The sequence below is a fragment of the Dipodomys ordii genome, unplaced genomic scaffold (assembly GCF_000151885.1).
Source record: "Dipodomys ordii isolate 6190 unplaced genomic scaffold, Dord_2.0 Scaffold43, whole genome shotgun sequence".
Classification (NCBI taxonomy): domain Eukaryota; kingdom Metazoa; phylum Chordata; class Mammalia; order Rodentia; family Heteromyidae; genus Dipodomys; species Dipodomys ordii.
In genome coordinates, this window is record NW_012267259.1 from 13,834,965 (window position 1) to 13,851,430 (window position 16,466).

A 16,466-nucleotide genomic window follows, 5' to 3' on the forward strand; every position below is an offset into this window, starting at 1 on the left:
GGCCCTGCGCCCGGGAGCACGCGCGGCCGGCCGGGGTGTCCCGCGCGCCGGCGCTGCTCCCCAGCTCCACCACGTCGAAGGCCTCCGTGTCCTCCTCGCCGCCCCCTTCGTCGTCGTATTGGAATATGTTCTCCCTGAAGTCCTCCTCCTTCTCGGGGAACAGAGTGGGCTTCCTTCGCTGTCTCAGCGCCAGCATCAGAAGGATCACCCCTGCGGGAGAGAGCACACCGGGCCGGAGTCAGTGGGCGAGGCGGGATCTCCACTGCGCAGCACCGGATCCCAGCACCGGATCCCTGCACCGGATCCCAGCGCCAATCCCAGCGCCGGATCCCAGCACCGGATCCCAGCTCCCCGAGCCAGGACTCGACATTACCTGGTAAGATTGGCAAAATGAGGGAAGAGGCAGCGCGACTCCTGGGCGAACAGTTTAGGGGCAACACCATAAAAACCCAGAGTGATGTCTGATCAGCTTAAAATTCAAGATCTGGTTCGTCTGTTTTTCCTCCGATATTGAAGGAGAACCAGGTAAGAATAATGGAACATGTTCCCATTGGATTACATTTGGCAATCACAGTGACCATTGACCCATATTAACAGAAGTTCGGAAAGAAATCCTCTAATATTCCTCATGGCAGCAGCTGTCTCTGGGAGACATATGTCCTAGGTTCGTGGGCCTTGTTTGCAACATAAATAGGAAAATTTTTCGAAAACGTTACATGTGTTTATTGATTTGATTCCCGTGAAACCCGTGCGTTATCGTGTCCTATTAAAGGTGTGAAAAATGGAGCATGGAGAAGTTAAATCACAGCATCAAAAAGATACAGCTGGGGAAGTGAAAGCTCAAATTCAACACCAGAAAATTAATTCAGAACCAGTCTTCTGTGATATCACATCAATTTCAGAAATGCCAAGGTGTCATCTATTTAAATCATAATACTGATTTGTGTGGAATCAATATTTATTACTTAAGACAAATTTTAAAATGTACACAGATGGAACACTTTCAGCACATTTTTAATTAAAAAAATAAGTGTGTCTGTATATATCTCTGTGTGAGTGTTTTTATGTGCAAATAGCCCAATCCATACTCAACCTCAGATTTTATGGAGCTGTTGAGCATTTTACAGTATTTTTTGAAACGAGATGTGAAACAAGATTTGAAACAATATTAAAATAAAAAAAGAACCAGGTGGAACCAAATACAAATAGATAAATTTAGGAATCATTACAACCAGAAGCAGAGAAAAGACTTACACAAGAGTTGTGTAAGTTTGGAGCAAGGAACTGGGCACACCAGGGAAGCTTAGCTAACTCCTAATAAATATAATACTCGAAGGAGAAATTAGAATTAAACGGACAGATAGTAGCTAAGGAAATTGAGTCAGTGAAGAAGAAATGTAGAGTAAATATCACTGGTGGACATAGATGAAACCTTATTCAAGTACAGATGGAAAGTGGGTAACCAGAGGAAGAGGAGATGTTGATCAAAGAGTACCTGCCAGATGGAGAGGAGGAAGAAATTCTGGATTCTTTTTGCACAGCAAGGTGACTGTAGCTAAGAATAATGTATTCTACATGGTGAAATAGCTAAAAGAACTTTATATAAGTTCAACACAAAGACAAGATAAATAATTGAAAGAATGAATGTTAATGTTTTATCATCCCACAATGCATACAAGTATGAAACATTATGTTTTAGCCCCAATATGCACTCAGTTATCTGCCAGTTACAAATACTACAGATGTTAAATATAAATGTGAAAACATTTAAAAAATACCCTTCATGAAAAATATTGAAATAATGGTCTTTACAAACGTCAGATCATCATATTCAAATTTAGGTACTATATAAGGTTGAATTAGGAAGCGATCTATGAAATAACTGTCCAATATACATTAGAGTATTTATGAAATCTTCAAAGAAAATTGCTATTAGCTTTTCCATACTTCTGCCTTATTTCTTTTATGTAGAAGACTGATCTCAAGGTTCTGCACTTGCCAGGCTAGTACTCTTCCTTTGAGCTAAACCCCCATTCCCTGGCCCATATCCTTAAACAACAAATATTTCTCATGTATTTTTTAAACTATGAAGCTGTTGATGCATTTGGTTTAGTTCTATTAATAAAAGTAATTTAGCCATTGAGTATTGAATAGAAGTATGTTTTTACTACTATTTGTTTTTCCTATCTAAAGATATAGCCTTAATTATGTTTTATGAATAAATATAATTAGAAAAAAAATTGATTCTGGGTCCAAAAATTGTTGCTGTTGGATGGAGAAAAGTGAAGGGCTGGCTCTGAATCTTCAACAAGGATGAAGACAGGGAGGCAGAGCAAGTCCTGAGCGGCCTGTCAACTCCAGAGGTCAGTTTAGAATTTCAGATCAGGAGCTGAAACTGAGGCACTCAACATATAAACATCACTGGCTGTAGGTGCAGAATTACAAGGGCAGAAAATACTGTGAATAAAGTGTGGATGTTGGTGTGAAAAAAAGGGAAACGTTTAAGATGGATGAGTCATTTATAGCTTTTAAAGACTAAGACATTTTATAGTTAAATTGCTTTATCTATAAAATGATTGTCACCTATTCATGAAAACAAAGAGAATAAATGATAAAATAAAGTGGGCAAAGTGTACTGAGATTTCTTCCTTCTCAGGTTCTTAATTGAAGAAGATTTTAATTTACATTCTTCATATCTAACATTTACATTATTATTTTACCAAGAGTTTCTTTCAAATATTAAATTCTCATGTTATACCACACAATGTTCTAATATACATATATATATATATATATATATATATGTTTCTTATGGAATGAATATTCAAGCCACCTAACATAGCCACTCCTTTCATTAATTATCAATTAAACTGACATGCAAATATATTCCCATGTTCATTACAGCAAGGTTCAAAATACCCAAGATATGAAGTGAATCTAAGCATTACTTGAGAAACAGATAAGTAAATGTGGTAGATGTATATAGTGGAATATTATTCATCCTTAAGAAATGATGAAAATCCTGAGGATTGCATTTCAAAGCCACCATGGGCAGGAAAGGCTGTAAGACTCTTATCTCCAATAAACCACCAGAAAAACAGAAGTGGCACTGTGGCTCAAGTGATAGAATGCTTGCCTTGAATTGAAGAGCTGAGGGACAGCATCCAGGCCCAGGGCTCAAGCCACACAACCAAAAAAAGAAAAAGAAACAGGAAGAAAGTCCTTCATTTTTGACAACACAGATGATACTGGAGACCATACTGTTAAGTAATGTGAGTAAGGAAAGGAAAGTGCTGTACGATTCACATTTATCTTCAAACTCTTATTATTGCAGAAGAGAATGGGGCTATTAACGTGTAGAGGTGGTGAGGTCATAGGTAATATACCCAAAGGTTCAGGTCAACATTAGAAATGAATTCGAGAGACCTGTTATCCAACATGGCAATTATACTGTGTAACAAAGGCCTGTAATGTCACCGTGGTGAGGGTATACTTCGCTGTCTTTGGAGAGCACTGTTCTTGGGGGGCCTCTGGTCCCTGCAATATAGAAGGGCAGCGTAGCCTGCCTTAGTGATGGAATCCCAGCTACTCACTGGCTGCATATCACTTGATAACGTACATGACTCCATGGCCATCCGTTTTTCCATGTAAATAATCTATATTGGGTAGGACTCTACCTGTTCGTCTACACAGTGCAAGAGAGAATCATGGCTACTTCATCAGGTTGTTCTGAGGAGTAAATTGCATATGATCTACAAAGAACTTAGCATCATATCCTTGGCACAGGAAGGGATCCACAAAAGATTATAGGTCTAATATGAACTCCTAAATCTTTCATATTTATCACAAGGCAATAGGTCAAAAGCATTCATCAACATTCTTACAGATAGAATTCAAAGATCCCTGATTTTCAGTTTCAAAGAATTATTTATCCATTCAGTTTGTTTTGCTGACCCATTGGGTTAAGATTTACAGTACCTTTAGAAGACCAAACACCTCTAGACACGCAGATCATTGCTACATAGGATGATCTCCTTTACATACATATTCATCATCTTCATTTCCAAATTCAGCATTACTTACCAAACATTACCACAGCACAGAGCAGGATAGCTATGATTACTTCTGTCCTGAATCCCAGCGCAAGCAGCAGTGTCTGCTCAGCACAGTCCCGAGCACCCCCAGTGGTGTGGCAGTCACACAGAGTTATGGTCAGGGTGTTTGTACTTGTGAGTGATGGAATTCCATTGTCCGCAATTAAGATGGTCAAGTAGAAAACAGAGCCTTCTTGGAGGCTAAAGCCGGGTCTATTAGTCAAAATTACAGCTGTGTTATCTAAAATAAAAATTCATATTCATAATTTTTCAGCAATATAAACTAAATTTATGTATACTACACACTAGAAGCAATAGTAGAAATGACCATCTCAGTTTAAACAAAATATTTCTGACGAAAATAAAACTAAAGCGCCCACCCCTGGATCATTATTGCGTTAGCATGGTACAAATTCCCATGTTTTGCTTAGTCAAATTATTTGAATCAGTTCCAAAATATCTTTGATGAATATAGACATTATCTTTGTAGAACATATGAGCTAAGTTTTATAATAAACATTACTCTTTACAAGACATACTAACATTGAACTTTTTATTTCAGTATTACCTGGATAAATCACACCTAACTGCTTTTTCTAACACTATGAAAGAATTAATTCCACAGATGCTGGAAATGCAAAAGATTTTCAGTTATAAGGATAATAGCAAATAATCTCAACTACTGTTCTATAATAGAAAAACACATAATTTAAATAATAATGATGATGCTAGAAAATTTCAGTGAATTTAACATTATTCATTTTGTAATTAATTATTTGTTTTTCTATTTAATAGGGTGAGACTTTTGAAAGATCTGTCTTTTCTTTTGTTCATGTAGAGAGGCCATTCAGAATATTGATAAACATGAACATAATGCAACGTATGCAAAAACGGTTCTTCCCTAAATCATAAACTTATCTAATGATCTTTTTGTGTGTAACTTCTTGTGACTAAGAACTCGATTTTTTCCTGATTTTCTTTGTCAGATTAAACATTTTAACTCTCCATCTCAATATGTTATAAAGCCATCAGACAAATTACAGAAGACAGCAACTCTAAAGTGGTAGGAAACTCAAGCTTTTGAAGTGCAGATGTACTTAGAACTTTCCTAAAGTCATTGTTTAAAAACATGATACTAGTGAAGTCCATAAAGATCCAGGTAAATGTAATCACAATGCAGATTTAAGAGAAAAAAGAAACAATTCAAATTGCTCGTCTGTATTATTAAATAATTCTTACTCCAACATTAATTCAAACATTTTTCTCTATATTTCAGTATAGCTATTTTGCCTCAGTAACTTAGTCAATATTAATGCAAAATATATAATTTACAATATAGAGATTATAAATATAAATATATATATTTAACATTGATTTGTAAAAATGTTTTACCCTATATACGGGTATTATCTTCATAAGGGAGTTTAGAGTGAAATGAAGAGAAATACGTGTCCTTATGCTCTCACAAATGATCTCAAGTTCAGAACTCAATATCAATTGTAAAGAAGATCACCAGGTGGTAGGTGACAGATATTTGAGTAATTAATAGAATATTGATTAAAAAATTAAAATTAAAATCCATGCTATATCCAAAAATATCTTCTTGAAACAAATCAGAGGCTCTGTATAGTTAAACCAGTCCTGCAAGAGATCAATGAAATTATACCTCACCACACAAAATTTGTCAAAATATTACATTCTTTAAATAATGCAAGTTTTTCTCACAATAAGAAATTAGACAATCTAATTTTATATCTTTATGGAAATTAATTGAGACTCCAGATATCTGAAAACCAATCAAACAGTTCTTATCCTAAGACACAAATTTAAGAGGACGTTAGAGGCGATGTGGAAGGACATGGAGAGAGAGCTACGTTACATTTACAGGACCAATCAGTCCCTACAACAGCTAAGAGCCACAGATGACTTCAAACATTTCTTCTAATTCAAAGAAACACAGCAATGGAACCAATCTTCCTGCAACTTGAAACACATTTTCCATGGGATATTCATTCTTTTCATACACTCATCAACAATATCATGTTGCACAAATATAGAACTCAATGCCACAGATTATCTTGAAACCAAACTCATTTTATAAAGAACAGATTGAAGAGACATTTAGTAGTGAATGATATTACCTTGATTATCTATAAGTGTAAAACTTGAGTTGCTTGTGTCTTCTGTGGATAGGTTAAAATAAAAATGGTGATCTTCCAGAGATTCATCTCTATCTATGGCACTGAGTGTCTGAATTATCTAGAAAAAAAAGGTATAGATTTTTTTAAATCATGTAAATGATCACTGTCATTTATTACTTTTCAATATGATTAAAATCTTTGATTAAAATTTAACAAATATCATTGAAGGCATTGTGGAGAATAATGTCAAATTAATAAAAACATTAAAATATTTTCTAAGAACAAAATTATGTGCACGTATTCTGTCAACAAAGGGTTGTCACATTACATACCAAATGCACTCTTGTGCATGAATGAGAAAGAAAAGTTTATTATACACTCTCAAAACACGGTTATAATATATCAAAACTTGTCCTGACCCTATCATCCTGAATTTTTCATTCTCATCTGAATTTGCTGAACTTACAAATTTCCCCCCCTTGCTCTTAGAGAAAATTTGTGGCAGAATTATTGGCTTTCTAAAGTATTTCCTAAAGTAATGAGTTTTTTAATTGATTTTTTTCAGAAATAATGCATTAAAAGCTTTAGTGGGCAATGCATATGATTTCCTTTGACTCATAAAGATTATAGGAAAAGTCTTGCACATCTATGTTTTATTAGGCATTTCAGATCACACAAAAGCAAAGCGGCGAATTCAATGCAGATATGAATGGATCCGTTTTCAATTAGTTATTTTATTTTAAGACATGAATGTGTCAGTCAAGTAGCTCGTTATTGTCAGAAAAAGAAGACATACTTGTCAAGATCTCATAGTGAGATTGTGATTAATTCTGGAAATTAAGCAAAATTGATTGTGGAAATTAGTGTTTTGAGTTTGCTAGAGTTAAAGTGCCTTTAAAAATGGGGTGCGGTAAAACTCTCCTTAGTTTCAAGATGACAGATCTAATTTCATAAAAGTTACAGTTCATAGAACATACATTTCTCCAGATGCATGAAGAACACTATGAAATTAGCTCAATTTGTATATTATTTCTGTGCATTTTATACCTATCCTCACAGCACATTTCCAATTAAGTTATAATCATTCTGTTAGCTAAATCGTATAGGGGAAATGGAATTGCCTTTCGCTTATGCTCAAAATAATAAATATAAGTATATAATGCTGCATCAGGATAAAACTCTTAGTGTAGATTAGCCTATGATTTTATATAGACTGAGTAAGAGGGTGGGCTTAGGAGACTGCTAGCTTGAATCTTAACTTTGCCACTTTACAAATTTTTTATGCCGAAGAGCTGGAGGTAAGAATACTTAATTTTTAGGATTATATCACTGAGTTTATCAGAGAGTTTCATGTGTAAGTAGTGCATAGGTAGTATGAGATTTCCAAGGAAACATCCTTCTGTTTTTTTCTAAAATTTACATAGAAAAAGGTGACATATTTGTAGTAATTGAACTGGATCTGTATTTGTTGAGATACTATTGATAATAAATCATACACATTATTTTTAGCTTGTTGGCATATACATTCTTGCTTTTCAGACAAGGAGGAGCTTTAAAAAAACATGGACCTCTGTGCAGATGCTAGAAATGTTTCTATTTTGTGTATGAAGGCTTGAGAAAACTGCAGACACTTTGACCATGTATATATATTCAAATAATGTAAAATTATCATGGGCTTTGTATAAGCAAATCAGACCTGCAGAGTTTCACCACCTTCTTCTCAGAGAAAACCAAACTTACACCCACACTTCATAAACTGATCTCCCAGTAAGACATTATTTACTGTCTTCCACTGCTTTAAGAAATGGAAATGACAGATATGAAAGAATTGGACACATGAGCTTCCTAAAACAGTGTTAAGTTAAATTTAAACATCCACACTTTATTTCTGTGATAACAAAAAGACCTACAATATGGACACCATTGACAATAGACCTTCAGCTTTTCTTAGAATGTAAAAATTAAAATGATTTTGTCTCTATGTTCAATTAGAATGACAAGTCATTTCATGTTTGCAGACTTGGTTATATTTCAGAGGGATTTATGTGGATTTGCTTAACTAAACATACTGATGTCATAAATTTATGGCAGGAAAAATTAGCAACTTTTAGACTAATATTTCAGGCAGTTAGTTCTGGAAGAAAACCATAAATTAATAGGCAAAGCATGATTCAGAGAATGGCATAATAAAATAAGTAGATATAAGTAAAATCAATCCTTTGTAAGCAGAATATGGCCAAATATTGGCAGTTTCTGTAGTTTTAGGATAGATATTTTATAGCACTGTCAACTAGATTTGACTTGAAGATAACCATGGGAGGAAAGGTGGCCATTTTTAGAGTGTTAATCATTTTTAGTCTATATTTTGATAACAAAAAGAGGCAAAAATGAGCTCATTTATTAAGTGTAATTTTTAGACAAATTATTCTGGTAAAAAATAAATGTAATATTCACTATCCACAAATCATAGGTATGGTCTTCATTAAACCCATGTTTCTGACAACTTGTCTAAGAATTTACTGTTGTACACTATGATTCTGAGAAAACATTCATTTGAGGCTTTCTTTCTCTGCAGAGTAGATAAAAATAAAAGTCATATTTAAGATATTAAGGCTTTGCTGAATAAGATTATAAACTATATATTAGAATAAAATGATCAGCTAATATATTGATACTGAATTATTATACAAAATTAACAAAACTTTCCTATTTCCAATTTTCTTAATAAGCAATTCTTATCAATACAAATATGTGAAAGAAAAGGTAGGAATTGCATTAAGGTTACAAATTGGAAGATGTTGTTAAAATCTTTATGAAATATGTATTTGGTCTAGGATGCTTATACTTTGCACCACATTAAAAGTATGAATGCTTCCCACTCTATAATCTATAAATCTATAATAATCTATAAATATTAATAAGTTCATTATGTTGTATACATTCTACTAAAATTATTTCAAAATATATTACTTTGATGAAATAATTTTGGGGACTCAAATATTGTTAAATAGCTATTTAAAAGTCAAAGTGCAGCTAGATGCTGGCGACTAACACCTGAAATCATGGTTGATCAAGAGGCTGAGATTCTAGGATCACAGCCTAAAACCAGCCTAGGCAGAAAACTCCATGAGACCCTCACCACCAATTAACAAGGAAGGAAGGAAGGAAGAGAGGGAGGGAAGGAGGGAGGGAGGGAGGGAGGGGGGAAGGGAGGGAGAGAGAGAAAGAGAGAAAGAGAGAGAAAGAAAGAAAGAAAGAAAGAAAGAAAGAAAGAAAGAAAGAAAGAAAGAAAGAAAGAAAGAAAGAAAGGAAAGAAAGATTCACACTAGAAATGCAAATGTAGTGCAAGTGGTAAAGCATCATCCTTGAGTGAAAAATCCAAGCAAGACCATGAGGCTCTGAGTTCAACCCAGTACAGCATAAAGAAAAAAAACTAAAACTACTATAAATGAACAGAGATAAACCAAGAACATCTAGATCATAATGTCTGTGTTCTCTGTCTCTATCTACTTTTCCATATCTTTCCTTTTTCTTAGAATTTAATTTTCGAAGGGCTATTTTAAGAAACAGTGTTGTAATCATTTTGATTTGGACAGAAACAGACACCTTTTCTGTAATCATTTCACAAAGTTATATTACCTAAAATTAATGGTTATTATAATTTTTTCAATAATTTTAATCAATACAACTATTCTGTTAAATATAATTCCGGATGTCCATTACTCTCTCATATGTGTATATATGTGTGCATATATATATATATATATGCAATTGTATGGACATATATATGTATTTATACATATATGTATATAAATGCATATATATGTGTGTTTTGTGTGTATTTATGCACATTTACATGCATAGCATATATACATGTATACATAAATATATATGTATATATATTTTTATATATATACTTTCTACAATGATTTATTTTTCCAAAGCTCAACTCTCATTGTTCTTAATAGTAGTTGATCTAGTAGAACAGCATTATTTGTAGCAGTTTCTGTGTCAGTAATTTGGATGGTCACTTTTGTCATTTTATTTCCTTTGATGTATGTAAAGGTACTTGAATCAAAATTTCAAGATCTTTTTAAACATTTCTTTAAAAATGAAATGTGTATTTTATAACTTTGAAAATATTCAATTTGCAGTTCTTTTAACCAAAAATATTTCAGGAGTTTTTCTCTAATATTTTAATAAACATATTCATATAATACTAATATGTATGTTATATATGTATTGTACATTATCTATAATATATTAATATATACCTAAATAATATTACTGATTATAGTTTAAAAATGCTTTCTTATTTTTCTGTACAATTTATTTCCTGTTTTACTTCCATTAAGCCCAGGTGGCTGAGTTTTGTAACTTAGTATTTTTAAACAACAATAGATTTGCAGAAAATTTCAAAAACTGCACATTGATTTTCCTAAACACTTCATTTAGCTAAACTGAAGTTGTATCTCATGTGACTACTGCACACAATCAATGCCAGATGCATCCAATAAAACAAAATATAATATCCAAGCAACCTAATACTTATTCTAAAATTCTTAACTTTTTGTACATACTAGGCACACTGTAGCACCTGAGGGAATATGAGCCTAACTTATGCAATATATATTGTCTTTGTGGTGTCTCTGCACTGCAAATTTAAAGACACCTTTAAGCTCATTCAAATCTCTTTAGACAAGGGTAACTCCATGAAATAAATCATAAAGTGTAGCCTGATGCTTAAGAACTATTGTAGCAAGAAAATTACATTTAGTGAAGTTGTCTTCTATTCATTTCCTCACATAATTTTATCCAGATGAAATCTTTATAAAGTGGGAATGGAAGAACAGAAGTTTTGTTGTTGCTTTTCACACAAGGGATTCGAATTCTGTATATCCAGATCATTGTTTAACTTGAAAAGAGTGATGAGTGATAAACATTCCTTGCTACTGTGACAATCTTCCAAACTTTTGTTTGCTGTTGTTTCTTATTTCATATTCCCACATTACATATACTTGAGTTCAGTTTATAGACACATACCCTTGTGATTTTTAGAATACTAACCTATTCCTACAGTGCTCCAAAATAAACATTAGAAAACAGATGTTAATTACTATCTTTTCTAAAAAACAAGTCGCCTCTTCAGAAATGTGGGTTAGAGCAACAAAACAAAACAATGAAACAAAAGAAAACTTAGAACAAATAAATAAAAGGAGTAGAATAATTGTGATACCCTGTTGAATTTACTCATAAAATTAAGAAAGCAAAACCACCAACTGTACAAGGATATACACAACTCTCACAGGAAAGCTGTGAATATTCTTTGAATTATATTTCATAATTCAACAATAAGACCAAAATATTAGAAAAAAAACTTTATATTTTTGTCATCATGTTGATCACTTGGAGGACGAGAATAATATTTACTTGGGAATTGAAGGATTTATCTCTTCATTCTCCTAATACTATAGCACAGTTAAGCCACTGCCAATACCTTAAAATAAATCCACCATTATATTTTGCCAACTATTTTTGCTGCCAATAATTATTGGTAAACTGTCATTTATATTGATAATATCTTTAAGAAAACACTCCTTACAGTGAAGACATACCTATCTCTATTGAAATGAATACAAAATCTAAGATAGGCTATCAAAATAATTTTATGCATTATTTATTCTTCATTATTATTTTAAAATATTATATTTTGTCCTCAACTACATTGAAATTTACATTGACAAAACTAAACAAACTGAAGAAGTTTCACCAATTCAAATTATTTTAAGTTAAACATTTGCAAATTCAAGTAAAAAATCTGGGTCGTTTTGATTTGATGTGAACATGAAAGGGAATAGATAAATGTTGCTTTTCTGGGATGATTTATTGATTGTTATAGAATCTAATTACCTCAAATTTTGTTACTTCAAGAGTCATTAAGTTGGCTGCTCTATTACATTAGAAGCCAATTTGAAAAGCTACTCTTATTTTCTTCATTTTAAGATGCTTTATTAGATGAATGGCATTCAATAACACCATTTGATTTGGTTATTATTCCTAAGTTAAATAAATATCCATCAATCTAAATTATATTTTATACACATTTTACATACTTTGTTAAAATCTATATACATAAAGAATCTGTCAAATATGCTTTCTATAATGCACTAAAAGCACATTAAAGTGTCTATCTCCTGTGAATACCAGTAATAAGTACTCTAATGTACAGTAATGTATTGCTAATTGCTTATGACAAGGATAAGTTCTGAGGAAAGCATCGTTATGGGACTTTGTGAGAGCATGATCGAGTTCATTCAGGTAAAGATAGATGCTAAAACATTTATTTCTTGTAGTATACTTGAAGAAAAATCTTGCAATTTGAAAATAAAATCAACCTAACTTCAAAAGGAACAAACTAAAAATCATGTGGCACAAATCGTGACAATCTAGGAGACACTGTGTCTTCATTCTTAAATATGGTGATTTGATTATTAAAATGAGTCCATACAGTGTAAAAAGAAGATCTATACATAGATTACACTCAATAACATGGTTAATGATTATTTTAGTAAATTCTAGCGTATGTGATATCATGGAGATTATTGTTGATTCTCCCTCTAATTATCTGGAGAAAAATAGGTAGCCACATAGCCTTCTTTCAGATGCACAAAGGAATTTGCCATAAAAGGGGATGAATGTGTGAGATTCTGAATTTGACCAGGATATATCAAAGAAAGGAAATGAAAATCAAGAAAGTTGTGGTTTCCTTGGCATTTAAAACCATGAATGTAATTTTGTCTGCATATGTGAAGATTAAATCTTGTTTTCCTCCTTTCTCATTAAATGATGCCTGGCAAGAATGATAACTTCACAGGCATTTTTCCATATCACTTCATATGTCAGACTTTTAAAAGAACACGGGAAATCTTATTTCCATTAAACTCTTAAGATGAAAATGGAAGGCAAAGAATCAGCCAGATGATAAAAGCAACAAAATCACAGAAGCCAGCACACACTGCCCAGTAACAATGCTAGAGCCAGCCACCTGTGGCTCATGCCTGTAATCCTTGTCAGAAGGCTGAGATCTGAGGATCACAGTTCAGTGCTAGCCTGGGCAGGAAAGTCCACGAGACTCCTATATCCAATTAACCACCAGAAAATAGAAGAGCTCAGGAATAGCATCCAGGCTCAGAGTTCAAGCCCCATAACTGATAATAAATGCATAAATAAACAAATAAACAAATAGCAATGCTAGAAAGTAATAGTGTTCACCTTCAAGACAAAGACATTTATGGGATAATTGGATTCTGAAGAAAAGATTACTTGTTGTCTGCAAGATATACACCTTACTAACAAAAAGCACACAAAAACACCAGGATTGATGAACAATATTCAAAATAATGAGAAGCTAAAAGTTAATAGCAAGATTCCTAGTAGCAGCATTCATATATCACTAGGTAAACTGGAAGCCAAAATTTTAGAAGAGATAAAAAAAGATCCCTACAGCTGGGTGCTGGTGGCTCACACCTGTAATCCTAGCTACTCAGGAGGCTGAGATCTGAGGATCATGGTTCAAACCAGCCGGAGCAGTAAAGTCCGAGAGACTCTTATCTCCAATAAACCACTCAGAAAACCGGAAGTGGCACTGTGGCTCAAGTAGCAGAGCCCTAGCCTTTAGCTGAAGGACAGCGCCCAGGCCAGAGGTCAAGCCACGACTGACAAAAAAGATACCTGCATATTAAAAAAGGGAAGAGTCTATCATTAATTTTTCCTTCACCAAACAAGCTCTACTGGAAATAGAGATACATATACATCAAAATACAATAATGGGCATTATTTCAAACTTATATGTGAATTGAAATAAATATATTTTTGAAAGTAATCTGTGCAATATATTGCATGAACCACATACGATAAGTATTATATACTGTTATATATTATTTATTTATAATAAATGGCACTATAATATATTGCTTAGACTTAAGTAACTTTTTTGTGTCTTACCTGGCCAGACTCTGCATTTTCGCACACATAAGTCTCATAGTATTGAGAAAACTCAGGAGCATGATCATTAATATTAAGAACTTGAATATACACAGGAATTGAAGAAAACTGGTGTTCATTTTCTATAAAATATACAGAATGAAGAAAATAACTAATACTTTAGTAAATGTATTGCATAAATTCATTAGAGTTATTGAAAATATCTCGAGAAAGCTTTTTTTCAAGCATGAATGAAAAAAATAGCTTTTCTGTTAGTTTCTAATTTTACTCCATTGTGGTCAGACAGGATATACTATGTTATATCAATTTTTGTAAATCTACACACACTGGCTTCATGACACACAATGTGGTCTAATTTGGAAAATGATCTGTGCAGTGCCAAAATGAATATATTTTCTGTAGCTGCTGGTTGAGAATTCTATAGCTATTCATGTCCATTTGGCATAAGCTCTCAATTCAATGTGAGGTATCTATGCTGAATTTTTACCTGGAAGTTATATCCAATCATAAGGCTGGAATGTTGAAACTAACAACTCTTTCTGTGTTTGGATCTGTGTGTGTTCTTAAGTCAGCTAATGTTTGACAAAATTGGATACTCCAACACTTGGTGCATAGATATACTTATGTCTTCCTGCTGGACAGTTCTTTTCATTAAATTGAAAAGTCTTTTTTCATCTCTTCTTACCAATTTTGATTTAAAATCTACTTAATCAGGTGTGATTATTACTACCTCTGCTTGCTGATGAGGATTTTTGTTTAGAAAATATTGTTCCAATCTTTCATCTTAAGGAAATGTTTTCATTTTTTTGTTTTTTTGTACATGTATCTCTTGTAGACAATGTTGATCCTTGCCTTTGGATTCAACTTGCCATTCTGTGTCTATTGATTGGGGGTATTGAGGCCATTATTACTGAGTGGTAAAATGGAGAAGCATGCATCTGAAAAGGTAGGATGGGATAAATTTGATTCACATTTTTATCTAAAATAGTCAAGGAAAAATTAGCACATTCAATTCATGGCAGCTTTAATTTGTAATAAGCTGTAGTAGGAAATGACTAAAAATAGGAAATGATAGCTCTAGAGACAACGTGCTGAAGTCTAGGATAATGGTAGCACTTGTACTAATCACTTACTTCTAATGGCATGTATAGCACCATCTCCATCCCAGTTTCTCTGACAGAAACATGAGGAAACCACCTAGGGTTAAATACCACCTAAGGTCACAGCAGAAGTCAGGATAACTGAGCAACAAGCTAGCATCAGTGCTCTAAAGCTCAGGGTGGAGCTTTGAAAACCAAACATGAATCACAGATACAATATAATGAATACACTTGAAAATAATGTGACCACATCATATCAAGGTGAAGTCATTTATAAACATTAAGCTGATAAATATTCTAAGTGAGTCAAGAAATCTACCAAAAAAGTAAGAAATGACTAAATATGTTTTTAAATAGCAAAAAAGAATATAAAAATGTCAAAACAACCATATGGTCAATTGAAATTTTCAGTACTTTTCTTTGTTGTTATTTACAACATCTGAACTTTGTTTGCTGTCTTAAAGTATAAATATGCAATCAGAATATATATCCTGCTGGATTTAGAATTTCAAATCCAAATTGATTATTTATTTATTTATTACTTACCTTGGTAAAATAAAAGTTTTAATTAAGATCTTTACAACATTTTAATCATCTCCTGAAGTCTGATTAAATCACTGTATTAATAGTCACATAATGTTTTAGGGTGAGATAAGTCAAACTTCTTCAGGAAAGAAACACAGAGGCATGGTAGAGGAAACTCAGGATCACGCTTGTAGACAATATTGTCATTTGGTTAGGAAAAAAAAGCCTTACACATCATCTGATTTAGTTCCTACATTAAGAATATTAATTGAAATAGCATTACTCTTAAATTTAAGGATACCAATGGAAAGAAGTGAAGACCAAACAAAGTGTGGTTAATTCAGAAAACAATTAGTGAAGCAAGTACCATTATTCTTATTCATAAACAACGAGAGAAAATATGGTATAAGACAAAGATAATATCATGCATTAGTTATGCTAGCTAACTAGTTTATTAAGTCTTTTGGCTTTGAAATCCTTGTTCATTGTTGATCTCTGCTTCCTTCATTTCGAGGTTTGGAGAGTAACCTGAAGAGGCTTCAAGCTTACCTTACATAAAACAGAAGCCACATTTATCTCAAACTGTAATGTGAACTTTAAAA

The 16,466-nt window shown here is 33.1% G+C and overlaps 1 protein-coding gene across 1 annotated transcript in view; it reads right to left on the reverse strand.

Annotated features, from left to right (window-relative positions):
- Positions 1-16,466, reverse strand: part of Cdh19 (cadherin 19, type 2) — a 71,290-nt gene that overhangs the window by 327 nt on the left and 54,497 nt on the right. The window contains exons 12-15 of the mRNA XM_013018901.1: positions 14,240-14,361; positions 6,236-6,353; positions 4,084-4,335; positions 15-210 (exon numbers count right to left, since the gene is read on the reverse strand). Coding sequence (XP_012874355.1) covers positions 15-210; positions 4,084-4,335; positions 6,236-6,353; positions 14,240-14,361 — 688 coding nt within the window. The remainder of the gene's footprint in view (positions 1-14; positions 211-4,083; positions 4,336-6,235; positions 6,354-14,239; positions 14,362-16,466) is intronic.